The sequence below is a fragment of the Erpetoichthys calabaricus genome, chromosome 1, assembly GCF_900747795.2.
Source record: "Erpetoichthys calabaricus chromosome 1, fErpCal1.3, whole genome shotgun sequence".
In the NCBI taxonomy this organism is placed as follows: Eukaryota; Metazoa; Chordata; class Cladistia; order Polypteriformes; family Polypteridae; genus Erpetoichthys; species Erpetoichthys calabaricus.
The window spans coordinates 162,730,647-162,749,736 of record NC_041394.2 but is presented as its reverse complement, the minus strand read 5'-3'; the positions used below and the strand labels follow the sequence as shown (position 1 = coordinate 162,749,736).

Genomic DNA, 19,090 nt, shown 5'->3' with positions numbered 1-19,090 from the left:
AACTGTTCCCTACTGTAAATGGTGCCCTGTCCACCAGAGATGCTTCTGCCTTGCACCAGTGCTTCTGGGATTATCCCTGGTACCCTGTGATGCTAAACTGGATAGATGTAATTTACTCCAAAGTACATGTACAAGTAAATGTATTTTAGCAAAAGAGAATAATTATGTCATATTTCTGGCATTTAGTCAAAAAATAAGTTGTCTTCAGTTACACAGTCACTCATTGGAATTAATCCATACAAATATGGGAGAATGTGTAAACTCCACGCATTCTCTGGCCATGAATCAAAATCCGAGACACAGCTTTGCACATATTATAATATCTGTACCCTCTAACATAATGGCTATATGTTTTAAATACCAGGATGAAATGGAGTACCATACAAGCACTGCTCTGGTGTGCTAAAGCACCTATGGGTCCTATTGAGAACAGCCTAGAAACATCAGTGCATCCATTCTGAATGGCAGAGAGCAGTAGTGGTGCTAAATATGGAGAGCAAGATTTTCCTTGCTGCCTTGGCCCAATGAATGTCTGTCTTTCTCATTGAGAACAAAAACATTGGTATTATCTGCCAGAAATTGGGAGTGCCAGGTATCCCAGGTTGTGAGGAACACTCCACGATGGTATGGGAGTAGATCCAGAGGGCCAACTATGACAAATGATCTACAGATTGTTTGGCTTGATCTTGCAAATACATATGGATCTGTTACATACCAGCTCATTGACTTTGCAATGGAATTCCTCTACATGTCAAGCAGCATCAGGACGATGCCGGTCAATTATTTCCAAGATCTGCAAATGTGCTGTGGCTTGTATGACTATTCAACTGAATGGCAGCAGGTGGAAGTGGGGATTGCAATAGAATGTTCAATCTCCCTTATCCTGTTTATGGTAGCCTTTAAAGTAATTTTTATCAGCACACAGCAGGTGGTGGGAGGGGTAAAGTTACCATCAGGGCAAAGCCTACCCCCCTATAAAAAAGTTAAATGGTTGATATTACAACCATCTTGCAGACAGCTGCATACACAACTAGACTGCTGATGTAGTTAGATGAGCTAGTGTCATGGGCCAAAATGAAGATTAAGCCCTCCCTACATTGTAATATTGGTCAGATGTTCTAAAGCAAAAGTATGTATCAATGCCTGAGACTCCAAGAAATCTCGAGTAATGAGCCTAGCGTTGACCATGGTACAAGCATATTATATTCACAGCCTATGTTGTGTACAGCCTATACTAATGAACCCCCTGGGACCATGGTATATATGTAGTAGTTAATAACTAATGGTCATCTCTTCTTTTTCACTTTCGTTGGCAGGTACCAACAGGCATCTAGTAAAATACTTATTACTACTGGTCTTTCCTACTCTTTGGGGTCAAGAAACATGCATCACAATTCCTGCAGAGGTTTAGTGAAACCTCAGTTGTACTCTGGACACCTAGCATTGTCCTTTCCTCCCTGGTACTTTCCATACTAGGCAAATAACTCATCAGTGCAGATCACTATGGGCAGAATGTAGAACAGTCCTCTTTCAATATTTTTTCATAACACCTGGTATCAAACAAATGTCAGATTTGAATGGCACAGATATACAGAATAATATATGTACAGTAATTAACCATATTTATAATGGCAGAAGTCAAAAGATTAAATTAAAAAGCTTTCTGCACTAGAAGATAATATCCTTCAATATATATTAAAAATGCAATATGCGTCTAATGCTATAGGTACTTGTTTATCTGAAAGTATAGTGGATGTAATCTGATTGTGAAAATTCTATAAATATATTAAATATTGTCCATAAAATTAAACCAAAGTGTACAATTAGATAAAAGAGTGAAACAAATGATTAACTGTCTTCTCATAAAGTCCCCAAAACAATTTGGAATCATTTAAACAATATTCACTCAAACAATATATTAAGCTGCTTAAGGTATGGTTTCTTTTTGAATCACAATGCATAATTACCTCTGCAGAGCTTGTCAATGAATTGTTTGTCAAGGGTCACCATTGCTGGGAGATTTTCTATTTGGCTCAAATGTATAACATTGTGTTGCATGCCTTTCCCGGCCAATGTTATAAGCTGGACATTATTGTAATTGTTTCCAATGCCAATTGGGAAGACCAACAGTCCTTAAAAAGACAGTACATTATAAACAAAATCAGTATCAATGAGTTTCCATTTTAGAATTGTCGCATTTTTTCAGGTCCAAGGGTGGATTTGTTACATCTGAAATCTCAAAGGTAATACACTATAGGGAAAAACTGAACCTGTGAAGTAGCAAGATACATAACTAGCAAACATTTCTTACTTAGTTTATTGCAGTTATTGAACACTTGGACTGACAGAAAAGGCTATTTAATTTAAATACAGAAAATAGATTTTAATTGCCAGAATATTACTCTTTAAAATATATGCATAAAAATTGTCTTTAGTCTGTGCTTTTTTCTGTCTTTCACCTGTGTGCTTCTGCGGTCACATCTTTGGACGCCACTTCCAAATCTCTTTTCACTTTTGGAGTGAAAATATACAAAAACAACTGTGTAAATTAGCCATTTCAGCTGTGTAAAGCATGTTTTGACTGGAGAGTTATGTTTGTATTTCATAATTTTTCTATTATTTACCCCAAAATTTCACATACTGAATGAATTCAGATTGTTCATGAACATTCTTTGAAAGGTTTACACAGACTTAAACAGCCACATAAACGTTTTATTTTATAGGTCATAAACAGTAAATTGATTTCACTGTCCATTTTTACCTGCTGATAATGCTTCTTTTGCTGCCTTCTCTACTGAGTCTTGAGACACTTGAGTGACAATTACCACTGCAATTTTAGGTACCCCAGGTCTTCCGCCATGTGCCTCTGATATAGCACTCTGAACAGCAAAGTGTAGAGCTTCCCCTGGAAAATACACAAGCATAAAAACGTAAAATATGTGTCAGTTCATATGTAGCTATGAACTCTTCCAATATATACAGAACCAGAATAAATTACCTAATCTGACTGGGGCTGATTCCCGCTGTTGTATTATGTTAACAAGGCTGATGAGGTTCTCTCTAGTCTGCTGGTCCACCCATGAGACTTCCAGTGTATTAATACTGCCGTACTGGACAACAGCCACATGAGTTCCATTTACACCTTAACGAAAGCAAAACAAGTTTATATACAGTGAAATCATAACAAAGGGATTAAAACATCAAATTCTATGAAGTTAAAAAAAAATTAAAAGGAAATTGTCTTTCTATAACTGATTCTTCTTGAGCTCTTGGCATTGATGATTAATGAGACATCTTGTCCCCACATCAGGGAATGACTTTTACTCACCAAGCTTGTTGTCATTTCTTTTTCAGTCTGACTGTAGATTGATGCCCTTTTTGATAAGCCACACAGATTCCATTTAGTCATTTTCTTCATTTTTTGTATATTACTATTCCTTATAGGGTTGGGGTGGGAAGTATTTTATCATCTTGTAATTTAACACATTGTGTTTACTCATATTTAATTTTGTCTCTTTAAAACAAATTTTCACCTAAATACTATGGCTGTGCCCAAAAGAAACTCTACAAAATGTGGTTGTCATAAATATGATCAATTATTTTGAAAGTATTTTTAAATTAACTCTATCATTTTGTTTTTTGTGTCTATACTGCCATATTGTTTACTGTTGCTCAGCCTATTGCTGGTCATGTGACACCCTGAATGCAGCATGCAATGTCATTAGTTTATCTAATCTAATATAGTTTCATGATCCCAACAGTATAAAACGTAGCTTTGTAATACTGGATACGCATTTTGGATTTCGAAATGAATCCATGGCAACTTGTACTTTGTTTGCCTTTTGGATGTTTGAGCTTTAGCTAAAATTATTTACGTAGTCCTTTTGTCTTCTGGTCCATTTTCAACTGTCCTTTTTAGGACAAGCCTATTTTTTCACTTTGAGCTAAAATTTTATGAACTGTGAAAATAAATGTAATCATACACATTACCAAGTTATATTTATAATTCCTATGTGTGCAAAGCCACTAGCATCAAATGTATCATTGCATAAAAGAAATAACCTATTGATACAAGAAAGTTTTACTAAGGAAACAAAATGTAAAACAAAAAACAGATATAAGCACAAAAAATGTATAAACCTTAGAAAAAAAATTAATACAAAAAACTGAAATCATACTCACACATATCCCTAGCTTTGAGAGAATGAATGACAGACATAACATTTAAAATAAAGCAGGTTTCGGGGAAATGTACAAATTCATGGCAAATTGTTTAACCAATTTACAAGCTAACCGAAATTAAATCTCACAAAGTGTTTAAAAAAAATCAGAAAGATTATATTTTAAAGTGATTAACCAAGCACATGTTTTTATACTTTGTTATTTATGGTTTTGTGTCTGACCATATATGAATATATCCATCATCTAAAATTCTTCAATTATCAAAAATGTATACTGTTATTTATTGAGTGTGTTCGAGTTACTCTCAGAAAAACAGTCTAGTAATCTTCCTGGAACCACACAACAAAGGAAATAAAACTGGCTATGTCACATTTTTGTGATGACCCCTCTCACCCTCTAGCACCTCTAACAGGACCCTTACTTTAGAGCATTAGGGAATCTCAACATGACTGCTTAGTCCCTAATGATGGTGCCAAATTGCACTTCTATCTCAGTCAAAGTGTCAGATATCTTTCTAACCACCTGCATCTACATGTAAATTTGTGATTAAAGACCACTGGTTTCATTGTGTCATTCCCTTTGGAACAAACCATTCATCACAGGACTACAAGGAGAATGAAATGTATGGGTGCAAGTTAAATCTCTTTGTAAATAAACAGTAAATAAACCAACAGTGGAAGATAATTATTGGTGAATAATTTGAAAAGTCTAAGACTTCTACTTAATTGTCATTTGTTCATTCACTTACCGATGTTAGCTTGATTGATGAAGGCTTTCATGAATGTTTTAACTTCCTCAAACTGAGACTCTTCCATTGAAGAGGTTCCATCCAGCATAATAATAACATCCATAAGTCGATCACAGAGAACTGTTGATTTAGATTCAGAATGGAAATGACACAATTTAGGAGATTATTTCTTATAAACTGGAATATAGTGGTATGTTATATAGGTTCATACACAACACATCTTTTAAGAAAAATGTTTCTGCAGGCAAGAGATTCATTTTTAGTTAACCTAAAATTTTATCCAGAAAGCTGTATTTACTCATATATTTAAAATGAAACGTTTCGCTGCTTAGTAGAAAATATATAACAATTTATTGAGATGAGGCAAAAAAAAGTATTCTAGTTGTATTTGTATCTTGCTTCTGCTTCATAAATCAACTGAATTGATGTTGCTCTATCTGGAAAGTTCATTACAAATATCCACTTTATTCAAGATATTTGATAACATCACCTTGTGCTGGTGTATATGAATATATGTGTGGATACAAATGTATAGTACATACACACTATACACACACATGCTTTCACTTTTATTTGCACATCTCCTTTATGATTCTACCATTCTGCAATTTTTCATAATGTATTTGCTTAATTTATGTTATTTGAATTTGTCTGATATGCTCTGTGACAGAATGTATTCACATGGATGGGAAAATAGTGTTGCCGGTGAGTTGAACCAACTATTCTGCTGCTAAGAGCGAGGGACATATATTTCTTTATGTGCAGAAGGGTATACAGCACAAAGTCTTAATATTTCCAAGCAGGAGAATTTCCAAGCAGGAGTCATTATATTATTGGAATAAGCAAGCTCATAAATAAATGTCAATATTACATTTTTTTTCTTGATATCTGCTATTTTAGATTATGTTATGATTATATTATGATTATTGAGCATGGGAAAGGTGCTATATAAATAAAATGTATTATTATTATTATTATTATTATTATTATTATGTGAAAACGTAAATTTGTCTGGTATGAGTATGTGTAGGTATGATGGTTTGGTATTGGCATTCCATGGTTCACACCTTGTGCCTAGTGCTGCCAGGATTAAATCAATGAAAGATCTTCACAACCTTCCATTGGGCAAAGTAGGTTCTGAAAATGGATCTACTAGTTAATCTCAATCCCAATCTCAGCAGAACTATAAATTCAACAATATATTATGAATGGTGCACAAAACCATTATATGATTAAAACAAAAACTATTGGCAACTAGAATGTCATTATTGTGAGTGAAATCTTTTCTTTTTAAGTATACATTTAGAAATTTTATGTCACATTTCCAGTGTTTAACAAAATATATATACTTTTGTAAACAAGTCTTCTATCTAAAAATCAGCATTTGGCTTTAGTCTCAAAAAGACATTTTGCATATAAATGCTTATGTGGGATTTTACTATTTAGACATTTTTTAAAAAATGATTAACTTTTCTAATGATTAAATAATTTTGTTTAGGTGTTTTCATGTCATTTGAATTACCAGATGCCCAATTATTCTTAAAGTATTTGACTTACTGTATGTAATAATAAAAAAAGACATGCAGTAATTTGCTCTCCTTGCAAAAATGTTATTGCAGAGTCATAAGTGAAAAAAGACTTAATTAGCAGTGCCTTATTTTCTTTTAAAAACATAGTTACCTACCTGATGCAGGAAGTGATGTAGTTGGTGTCGGGGTAAAATTTAAAAGTGAAGAAGCTGGAGTAGTATGAAGTAAATCTTTTTGTATTATCTCAATTATTTCAGGCACTGTTGTAATAAGTTCATCATAGTTTTGGATTAAAATAGGTTTTTTAGGAAAACTGATCAAGTCAAGATCTATCTCGTTTATTTGGGGTCCCACACCAATTGGAATAATGTTAATCTGAGAGCTCTCAGGAGGCTTTGTGATAACGTCACTGGGTGTATGACTGGATATAAGAAACACCAGATTAGGAACTTGATCCCTGTCACCTTGCTCTGTTGTGAATGTGTTTTCAGATATTGTTTCAACTGCCTTTCCAGTATTGGTGGCATTTCCCATTTGCCATTCCATGTGCTTCACTTTCTCCAGTATTTCAGTCTTTTCTTGGCTCTGCGTGAAAGTATACTCAATGATTACTTCATAAGAATACTGGATAATAGTAATGTGAATGGTTTTCTCCCCAACAGGCAACCGTTTTATGGTCTGCAAAAGAAACTCCCTAGTCAGGTTGAAATTCCTTTCTCCCACTTTTTCTGAGCCTTCAATTACAAATGTGATGTCCAGTACAGCCTCAAAAGAAACTGTACTGGTAAAAAAAGGTGGAGATGTTGAGCTGGAGGGAGGAATTTCATTATGAGGAATAAATTTTCCTGGAGTAATAAACTGACTAGTTGTGGTGGTAATAGGAGCAGGTGTTGTCTTTCTCAGGGTGGTTTCCTTGGGAGGTTGTACAGTTGGAGCCCGGCCCAGCTGGCATAGATATTCAGTGATCTCTTTAGTATAGCCATCTAGTTCACTAACACTGCTCAGAAAGAGCACTTTGTTGCTTGGAGAATAGCTGCCGATCTGCTTAATTTGGCTCTGAGAAACGTATGGTCCAAGGCCTACTGAAATCATGGTAATAGAATTCTTGCTCAATAGCTTCACCATGCTTTTGACATTACGAGGTGAGGTGCTAGCTGCTAGCAGTACTGCAACTCTGGGTGCATTCTCTCTCTTGTCTTTGTCATAGATATTCCACACTAGATATTTCAAAGCTTCATTGATAAATGCTGTTTCTCCACCACTATATTTCATATCCTTCACCATTTTTTTAAAAACAGACTTGTGAACTTGCAAGCCATAGCTTTTAATGCCAGAGTAGAACTGTAGGACTGTAACACGAGTGTAAGTGGGACCCATGCGAAACTGTTCCACCACATTAAGGATAAACTGTTTAACAACTTCAAAGTCTTCCTCTGAAAGAGATGATGATCCATCCACCATGAAAGCAAGGTCCATCATTTTGCTACAGGCACTCTCTGGCACAGGAGTCGTACTGAGTACCATGTAAGGAGTGGTAAGAGGAGCTTCAGGTGCCACAGTTGATGACAACTCGACAGGACATAATTCACATTTGAGGTAATTCCCTTGACAGTGGCTGTAATGAAAAAGAAGAAAAAGTATAATGTAAAATTTCCTGATAAACTGAGTATTATACATAACCATGTCCTTCAGAAAAAAAGATGAAACTTTGATATTTATTGTACAATTTAATTTCCTGCTCAGAGTGTAAACATTTACATTGAAAGGACAAAAAGTATAGCATTTTGGCATATTACAGTTTACAGCTTTCTACATCTATATTTGATAGCAAACAGGAATCCTTTTTTTATTTGATTTGCTCCAAGAGGGGAGTTATAGTAGTATTTTCAACCTTTTATAATAAAGAAATACCTTACCATATTTTACACAGTTCTTTGCTTTCTGGGTTTAGGATTATTTTCTTTCCATGAGCAATTCTTCTTCCTTCATGCACACATACTTGGCACTCAGTAGGATCAATGCATTTCATAGCTACTTCATCCAATATCTTTCCTGTACAGAGACATAATATAACTCTTATTGCACGGATTTACACATGCTCTATATTACATTTTATTTCAGCCACCTATTTCATTAAACATTCAGTTTAACCTAAATGTAAGCATCAGCTAACTCTTGGCATTAACGGTAGAATTGTGGCTTTGTTTATTAAATAGCAGAGCTCTTCTCCAAGACAAAATAGAAAGACACTGTGATAATTTATATAATATGTGGTTATTCTATGAAGACACAAAACTCTTAATTTAATCATGCTTTAAATCATGGAACATTTTTGAATTTCACAGCTAGAATCAGAAGTCAAAAATAAATTCACGCAAAGAGGTAAATGTGAATAAAACTATTTACATATTTTAAATTTATTAATAATGTATAGTATACATCATTATTTCTCGACTCGGGAATAGGACCCACAAATTCCCTTCATTTCTCTCCCTTCTTCTGTGCCTTTAAATAGCTGTGAAGACCCAGACATGATCAAACTTTCCCAGGGCATTGTGTACACTGGAAAGTCACTGGATCTACAGTGCCCTCAGTTACGACCACCAACGTAGGATTGTCCTGTATACAATAGATGGGCCTAGAGAAACATAAACCTCTGTAAAATGTGTGTGTGCTTTCTCCTTGTTTTCTTTTTAAAGCTAACAAATTACATTTTTTGTAAATATTTTAGGCATCCTTTTCATTTATTTTGAGTTTGAGAATCGATCAAAAATAATTAACATGGGTGTCTACTAATGTAGAACAAAAAAAACTAGGAAGGATCTATACTTCCAATTTAAGACCAAGATATATTTTCAAAAAGAATAGCAAACTAATAAGTAATAATACATATTAAAAGCATAATTTGAAAACTTAAAAAATCTTTTTTTTCCAATCAATTAGAAAATATCAGTTGGCTGAAGTCTTAACTTACCTAGTGGACAGGTTGAATGGCATCCTTCCACACATTTTGCAGGGCAGTCCAGAGGTTCAGGGTGTTGGCACGTAATTGGACATGCTGGAGCACAAGCATTGTACCTCCACTCACAATGGTATGCAGATTCAACTATATTCAGATCCTCACAACTTAAAGCTAGCAAAGAAAATCATTTAGAGTCTCCATTGATTGAAAGCTTAACTGAATCAGATGATTAATGGCTAATTTTACATCAGTGTCTCTATTGGAGATTTAAAAAGTGTACATTTAATTCACTAACTTAATTTTCTTCATCAACTGCATTTTAATTCATCTTAAGTCAATTAACATTATTATTCAACAAACAATTATACATAAGCCATATTATGAGAAAACATCCAATAAGTGCAAACATCTCTTCCTATCACAATTTCACATATATAGCAGCAATTCTTCAAAAAAAGTTTCTGAAAATTCAACAATGTCTTGTGTTTCAAAAGTATGCATTGTAGTTAATGCACACATAATATTATGATTGATGTACCTTATAAACAAAATACAAGCAACAGCACCTTGTCTGACCAACAGGGGGTGCTGCCAATGTGCAGTTAGGAAATTGTAAACTTCTGTTCAAATGTAGTCATAGCTATAACTTTGTGTGCCATTCTCTGAGCCCATAGAGGGCAACATATTGCCCTCATGCAGCTGAGGCTGCTAGTGGGGAACTTTGCTCATGCAACCCATGACTTAATGTTGTTTGGGGCCCTAGAACTACAAGCTGAGGTATACCTAGGTGCAGTAAGAAGCCAGGACCTAAAAGCCCCTTTCAGCCATAATAGCAATCAACTTGAAGTCAGGGGATGAGTGTTTGTCAAGAGATCAACTCTCAGGACGAAGCAAGAAAAGCATACAGGAGTATGATTGGCTTGTTCAAGTGCTAAAGGAATGTGAATAGTGGAGTGTTAGTGGGTGGTGGAGCAGCAACCTCATATGACATGCATGGTCACTTTTTTTTGTTCCATTATGTTATTGTTCTTTTAAAGTAAAGGTCCTGGTATTTTTACATTTTGGAAGTTCTTGTGTCTTTTTTGGGTTTGGGAACAACTCAGGAGCACTGTGTAGTTCACAATCTTTATTGCTCTTGTAAGTTCAAGTTAAAATATAACTGCAAGTAGCAATGGTGGGTGGCCAAACTGTCCTCATTCTACTTTACTGGTACTGCCAAAACCGAAGTTAGCCATCTAGGATTCACTGAATTAGTTAAAAACTTACATCATTTCAATCATGTTCCACGTACAATTTTCTGTTCTCCAGTAGTGAGATAATGTTTCAATTGTATTTATAAAAACAATTTGAGTAGCTCTCTAGGTGAGTAAGAAAGTATAATTATGTACCTGTGTTAGGACTGTATATAGTACATCTAAAATTATACGTACGGCAGAGGTCATTGGATCTCCAGTGCACAACAACTCCTCTTTCAGCACATTCTTGGGCGTAGGCTGCTATTGCATCACAAAAGCAAACACAGTCTCCAATGGACTGGCAGGAACAGGTATCAAAAGTGCATATCTCCCAGTATGGTTCAGGGTCCACCTAAATTGAAACAGGTATGCAGCAGTGCTGAATGTTCACATTTTTGTTAAAAAAAAAAAAAGTTCAAACAGGAAGCAGTGCAAGGGGCTGCTCATGTGAAAGCTTTTCATATATTTTTCTAAGATAATGTCTGAAGACTTTTTTTATAGAGGGTGTGATATATGGTCAGTGGCAAAGTGCAGTTTTAATTAATCTGGGCCCAGAGCGTGCAGGCTCTGATTGGAGGCGGGTGTGTGCATTCCGGCATCGAGTGGGTGTTTTGCTGGTTATGCATTCACATGCAAATGCAAGCAGCTTAGTCAGGTGCCTCATTAACACCTTGAAGTAGGTAGGGGACAACACTTGCACCCAATCGGGCAGTATATAGGCAGACTGCATGGGAGAGTGAAGATCAAAGGGCAAAAAAAGAACATGGATCAGATCAAAAATGAAGAGGTGAGAAATGAGAAAAACAAACAAGGTTATGAGTGGAGAAAGAGGCAGGATGGTGAGGAACCCATGTCATAAAGGGTGGAGGCAGGTGGTCGGGAGTATGTCCCAAGGAAGGGAGTGGCAGTCCTATGCTCAAGTGTGGGGCTGGAGAAGCAGCACTTCTTCGTGCAACAAATTGGTGTAGAAGGGGTCTAATTCTGCAGCATCTCTGTGTTGACACTGACAGACTGGCTGAGGGAGACATGAGTGGGTTTTGCGTGGAGTCCCTACGGACTGACAGTACAACCCTCAAACCTGGAATTAATTGGATAATTGCACTTGTCAACTGACATGTCCTCAAGATGCAAGGTCCTAATAGGATAAGATGAGGAGATGCCAGATTTTAGAAAGAGGCATTGAAGCAGATGTCTGTTTTTAGAAGAAGAACCTGCTTGGATTTTAATCTCGTTTGTAGTGGATTATTTACTGAACGTTTTAACCTCCACATTTCACTTTGCTTTTATTGGATTATTTATTTATTTATTGAAAATCTGTTTTTACACAGCACTTCTTTAATCCTTTTGATTGGTTTTAATAAAAGTACATGGCACTTTTGCACCCACACCTTTTGATTGTGTGTGCCGTCATTTGCCCAGCACATCTCAGTTTACAACTATCAATGGCTTCCAGGTTCAAGAGGCTCCCTGAAACCAGCAGGGAGTGTGGAGCTGACCTGGACTGTCACAGTTGGAATTAGGCAATATAATGCTTGCCACTATTTTAGCATTTTAACAGAAGAAAACACAGCTGATAATGAAACTGTACAATTTGTCACATAAAATTTTGTTTGATATTCATATGACAGATAAACAGAAGACTTTCCAGGAGCACACAATTGAAGAAAGCTGATGAAAAGCTTCTCTACAGCCTGATATTTAAATTTTCAATAAAAAAATGGTTTATTTCCATTAAACAAGAAAAATGTTCTGTATTTCTATTTTATTGAAAAAATACAATTATATAATTCAAAAATATAAAAAGTAACCATGTAATCTGTACATATATATTAATTTTAAGCCCATACCACTCTGTTGCATTCTTTAAAGAGTTCACTGCTTAACACACTGCAGGACTGCTCCACTGAAACAAGCTTTGCAATGTTGTCATTGCACTGGGAGGGAAGCTGAAGAGCAAAAAAAAACAATACATAAATAGTAATTAAAAAAACTAAACATAAAGCAAATCAGCAAATCATTTTTCCAAAAGGTTAATTTCTGCCATTTGAAAATGGGTTAAGTATGGAAAAAATTACAGTATTTGTGGGCCTTCATTCAAAAATCAGGCAGCAAGAACGGGCAGCATAACCTTATTTTGAACTAGTACAGCATGCTTTTGGATCTTCTTCTTCTCCAATTTGAGAGTATAATGTGGTAGAAACCTCAAAGCAGAGGGTTGTTTTTTATATCCTACCTATGCTCATCCCACAGACACTCTGACCACTTCTGTCCATTTCCAGAGATAACTTTAACATGCCTGCCCATTTCCACAGATATCTATAAAAGTGAAAACCAGGTCCAAATGTCTGAGCGTATCCTTTGTACATCTAGTGGCACCATTTTTTGAATTTGATTTGCGTATCTGTCTCTCAAAAAATGTGTATAATAATAACAGAATTACATTTGGAATTTTAATATATAAAAACAGAATTTGCATAATACAATGGTTTCTGGTCATTTTCAAAAAAAGATTTTTTGATGGAGCTTATAGAGTACTAGCACTACCCATCTAAGGAGGGCTGAAATAAGGGCACCATGCAATGCATATATTTCTGTTATATGTCATTTGGTATGAGGTTCATAAAAGCCGTGTTAATGTTTGTGATGCTCTGTCTGTTGGAATGACAGAGGCACTGGCCTGGGATGAACATACAGACACTTACCCTTTCATTGAGGGGGACTAGCTGAAGTACCCTGTGTTACCCAGGTATATTTGTATAATGGGATAAGGTAAGATAACGAATATTTATGTTTTTAATACAAGCTGAAATACAACTATCCTATTCAAAATCTACACAGCCTTTCTGATAACTATCACTTTCTCTGCCCTCATTAGTCAAGAATTTGTTCATTTTGTGTATGATTGAATTCCATAATTGTGGTAATTACTTAGTTGGTTGAAACCATGAACACTACTGCTTCATTCCCTGGTTTACTGTGGTTTTACAAATAGATGTTGAATCCCTCACTAATAAAGTGGGTGGCTTGTTAAATAATTTAATCATTGATCAGCACATAAGCTAGGCAAATAGAATGCCTTTTTTATTGTCACTATACACATGTACAATGAGATTAAAATCTGCTGGTCTTTGTTTTGTTCCCTCTATTGAACCCTTATTCATGATGAAAGTAGAGAGATAATATCTAACAAAATAAACAAATTCAAAAGACAGACAGACCCCATTATGATTTTATTAATATAGATTATAGGTGATTTCTCATAACACATCAGTCCAGTAAACTAAATTATGATTGTCCATTTTATATGAGAGTAAAAAGGTCCAGTGCCTGCAGCTTTCATGTGGCATCCTATGATCCCATGGGATCCCAGTCCTGAAGCACACCACTACCTGGCAGTCTAAGGGACTGGCTAAAGATTTAGAACTTGGATATTACATCATAGGGCTGCAAAATCAGTTTCCATTGACTTAATTGTTTACCTCTGATAAAGTTGTTTTGTTAATTTCATCAATCAGTACACCTACTGTAAAAATGTTAAGTATCTTTGAGGAGTTCTGCAATAATGTTCACTATGGAAAGTGAAAAATAAAATGGTGTGTGTTTGGTATTATCTGTTGTATGGGAAATGACTTTACAACTGCATTACCATAAACTTTCACACAGTAGGAATACCAAAACTGCAACTATTTTTAAAGATAAAAATTTGATATGATCTATTAATTTCTCAGGGTAGCTTACATAAGTAATACTGCAGTAAAAATGAATAGAAAATAATAAAATGAGGCTTATTTACCTGAATCGCATCTGCACAGTGAGGGCTGACTTTCCAGGAGTTGCCAAAATCTACAGGTTCAACTTCCAGTTGATTATTGCTGCTCAATAGGTCATTGTTCTGGATTCCATCAAAATTGCCACATAGACCACATACTTTATTCTTAACAAAAGCATACAAAACATAAATTATAAATAATGGTTGAAATCCAATCATCCTGAATTTTCCATACTGTTTTTTTCTATTCCAAATTATAAGTATAATTTTCTCTAACAATAACACTTTTCTAAATGTGTAAGGAAAAGTGAACTACTAACAAAAACAATCATGCAGACATGCCAAGAAAGTACAAACTGCCCATTGAGAGTGACTGAGCCAATATTCAAACTGTTTCTCCTACAGCAGTAGCCCCTGTGTCTCTATTTTGCCCTAATGGTGAAACAGACCTAATGAGACACAGTAACCTATAACCCTAACATCTCTCATAAGAAATAGTAACTATACTTCCAATCTGTTGCAAATACTCAAACAGCTGTATTTTTGGTAATTGTATTTGTGTGTTTTTTTTCAAGATACTGCAAGTATACTATCAGTCAAACAACTTTATTCAAATTTCTTACAATTGTCTTTAACTAACATGTGTTACAATCTTCAAAAAAAGGATAAAACTAACTTTATTAACTAATTTTGGTCATATAGCCCCATGTGCTTCTTATGTGAAAAATATGGATTATTATTTCAAAATATTAATATGAATATAACATTCCAGCTACATAAATGAGGAAGGTTCTGAAAATTTTCATTTTTTTATGAAATATTTGATTCTACATTCTAACTTGCTGTTTACAAACACAAATTCCTCATACCTGCACTGTTTTCAGACACTTCTGGCATTTTGTACAACTTATTTCACTTTTGATTAAAGGAATCATTTAGCAATGCTAACATTTTATTGCAAACAAACATGTCAAAGTATCCTTTAGCACTTACTATAGTTAAGGGAGTTTAAAAATGGATGGATTAATATATATAGGTGTAATTAAAACTTTCATGTATCCAAGACTGCAGGTTCCTTTTATTGAAGGAAAAGGTCAGAGCATGATATTAAAATGTAGTCTTTTCATTCATAAAAATGCCTTTATAACACTAAAGGAAATATAGTCTCAATTTCTAACACTTACATAACCTCTTTTGAGTATTATAAATGTAGGAAAATTATGCTATAAGCACCCACAAAGTTAATGTTCTTAGTTGTACATTTTCTTCTCTACCAGATGTTCAAAAGCAGATATGGTTACAACACAATCCCTCAAGTACAGTAGTACAAAATTTTTCATTATTTTTTTAAATTAACAATTCAGGTCAAAATTGACATATCCTACTGAATAATCTCTTAACTCTGCGGTGGGTTGGCACCCTGCCCAGGATTGTTTCCTGCCTTGTGCCCTGTGTTGGCTGGGATTGGCTCCAGCAGACCCCCGTGACCCTGTGTTCGGATTCAGCGGGTTGGACAATGGATGGATGGATGGATAATCTCTTAACTCCTGCACATTACTTACCCTGTAGTGGCCTTGCATTTGTACTGTAACCCGAGTGCCCAGGTTCCACATTACAGATAATCCTTGACCCAAAAGGATAATGTAGTAAAGTCCAGACTTTATTATCTCGATTTGTGTTTGGTCACTAACAGGTTTTTTCATTGTAACCTGATAAAATAACAAATAAAATGAATGGCATAACTGCACCTAAAAAATGTAGAAAAATTACAGAATTGTCAGTATGGATCTTAAGAAAGCATAAATAATCCACAACAATTACGGAATTACACCAATGTAAACAGTAAGGCAGAAGGTTTTATTGCTAAGTTCAGAGGGCCACAGCCAACACTGCAAGTCTTGAAAAAACTGTTAAGAAACCTTCCATTAGTAAAGACTGTATGAAAATCAGGGAAACTAAATTAACAACCCATTCATAAATTCTGAAGATATGCATTAATAAATACAGGAAAGCAGTACGCAGTGACATATGCTGAACATTTCTAAAATTATAAATAAAAATTAGGGATATCTGAGTATTTTTTTCAACTATTAAACCCAACTCCATCGATTGAATGGATCATGAAAAGTCAGCAGATAAAAAAATAGACTATTGCGGCAGTTTTTAAAGAAATAGTATTCAGTGTTATATTTTTGAACCTCAGCATCCTCAATATAGTGAGTTAAACTTATTGTCCAAAACAGATTTACCTTAACTTCATAATCACTCATTGTTTTCTGTGGTGGTATTTTGTGCCAAGACTATCTGATCAAAATAATGTGCAGCTGTGTTTTGATGCTGGAAGGAATGTGAATGCACTCATGCACCAATTTATGGCTGTCTGAGTTGAAGAAATTCATATTTATGTCCTAGGGCCATAGGAGAACAGTAAGGATAATAATGTTAGAAATTGCCAAAACCAGTCTTAGAGACTGCAAACGTTGTACGCCTTTTGTTTATCACCTACTGTGCAGCAATGCTACCAGCCATAGAAAGATACACTCTGCATGAAAGTAATGAGAAAAGTGGTGGTGGAGCCGCAGAGGTAGCAGCTTCTCAGCTGTCTGCCTTCCTGTACTGATGCTACATCCAACAAATGGCCACAAACTAGCAATAAGTAGAAAAAAAGCCCCAATCTTCAGGACAGAGGTTGCCGATGCATTTTTTTTACAGTTGTGCTTCACGTTGTTTTGGATCTGTACAGAATGTTTGCTTTCTTGTTTTTTTTCTTCCATCAAAAAGTTAAGAATGCCTTGTAAATAGTAATACATCTTTCATCATTACTATTATTATTATTTCACAGGGTCTCATATGTTTTCTGACACTGGGAGGGCCCTTTAAGATTTGTTTTGATTGGTGCTGCTCCATGTGGCTAGTTCTTATGAATTCAGTCAACACTACCTTCCCTTACACCAGAGTTTCTCAGCCTTTACAGTCCCATGATCCAATTTAGCCTTTGTAAATTCATTGACGACCCACTAGCAGCAATTGTAAAATGATCCTTTGATCAAATAACCATGATTGCAAGAGCAGGGAGGGTGTCTCCCTAATGGTAACACAAGCTCACTTAGAAATAGGGAAACATATTGCATTGCATTGTTGACTGCTTAGGTGACTCACCACAACCCACTTGCAACCAATAACGGCATTACTTGACCCACTTAATAGTTGAAAAATGCTGCCTTACATGGACATGGCATACAGATGGAAAAGCCTGAGGATTGTTTTTGTCTACTCCATACAGTTAAATTAAGAGTACTGGTGAACCACACCAGTTCCACAGAACCTCAGCTGCAACGGCCAATACACTCGTGGCCAACATATTCCCAATATGACATATGGCCAAACATCCGGTTCCAAATGGACCTGCCAAATAAGTCAACAGATGGCTGTACTCCAACTTTTGACCATAACCACTGTATGTAATCTTCAAGAAGAGTGTATCATAACAATAATGACTTGCTTTATCACATTCATGCTCTGTAGAATATCCAATAGTGGCTGAATGGTCTTTAGGCCTAGGAATCCAGGAAATTTATTTTCTCCAGTATTTCACCTGCTGGAGTTTTTGTTTTCATCCTGTCCTTGGCTATATCTGGTCACAGCATCAGACTCCATCATATACCATTAAAACTATTAGAGACTTAAATACTGAGTTTAAGCCATGCTTAATGATTCTTCTATTTCTATTATGCATTTGCTTATTTGCAATTTATTTATTTATTCATTCATTATTTACATTTTCTACTTATTTTTTTCTGTGTAATATTATTTTTTTACTTCCTTTATAGCATTTTAAGCTACACTTTGGTGTAAAAATGTGCTAAATAAATAAATGTTATTAAGTGCACCGTCCAATTAAAATCAGCCAGGTTTTCAAGATTTTTTCTTTTTCACCTTGTGCTTGATTTTGTCAAATGTAAGTGATTTTTTTAATGAAATGGAATGGAGGTATTTAGTGACCATGGCAAATTCTCAGTGCCTACATCAGGAACATAACCAGAAATAGATCATAGGGTAAAAAAGGGCGTTCTAGATTTTAGTGGGATATATAAGAGCAGTTTTCCAAAAAATACATCTATTAATATTGTGATAAATTCACAAAACTGAATTATTAGGACCATGCAAAAGTTGAGCAAAAATTATCAAGGCAATCAAATGTTGTTCCTTTGCAGAACACTGCATCTTTTGCTATGCTGTATTCAATCCATCTGAATTGTTCCTACCATTTTGCAGAGAAATATTGAGCCTTTTGTTTTTATCGTAGCTGTTAGTATTGGGTTGAGGTTGAGGGCTGGTTCGTCAATGGTTGACAAATCTCTTTGGGTGTTTCTGTCAAAGCCCCTAATGCCAGAGTCTCCGCAGATGAAGATATGATTGAAATGTTTGCTGCAGTCATTTTCTTAAACACTGGAAACTCTCATTCATTTTCTCAATCGCACACTGTTTCATATTGTGTGTTTCATTTGTGCCTGGACATTCATCTTCTTCTAAACAAGACTTTTTGAAAAACCTTGATATTTCCATTTGTTTCACTATGTCAGAAATAAACCTTCAAAATAAGAAACTATCTCTTGGTGTTCTTCGAAAATATTCACGCAACTTAAGATTCTGTTAACTGTCTAA

General features: G+C 35.2%; 1 protein-coding gene across 1 annotated transcript in view; it reads right to left on the bottom strand.

Annotated features, from left to right (window-relative positions):
• The window catches only part of vwf (von Willebrand factor), a 227,436-nt gene that overhangs the window by 87,247 nt on the left and 121,099 nt on the right, over positions 1–19,090 (bottom strand). Inside the window, exons 22-32 of the mRNA XM_028808181.2 lie at positions 15,988–16,134; positions 14,450–14,590; positions 12,504–12,602; positions 10,852–11,008; positions 9,434–9,592; positions 8,376–8,511; positions 6,615–8,074; positions 4,931–5,050; positions 2,999–3,142; positions 2,762–2,905; positions 1,968–2,132 (exon numbers count right to left, since the gene is read on the bottom strand). Of these exons, the coding sequence (XP_028664014.2) occupies positions 1,968–2,132; positions 2,762–2,905; positions 2,999–3,142; positions 4,931–5,050; positions 6,615–8,074; positions 8,376–8,511; positions 9,434–9,592; positions 10,852–11,008; positions 12,504–12,602; positions 14,450–14,590; positions 15,988–16,134 (2,872 nt within the window). The remainder of the gene's footprint in view (positions 1–1,967; positions 2,133–2,761; positions 2,906–2,998; positions 3,143–4,930; positions 5,051–6,614; positions 8,075–8,375; positions 8,512–9,433; positions 9,593–10,851; positions 11,009–12,503; positions 12,603–14,449; positions 14,591–15,987; positions 16,135–19,090) is intronic.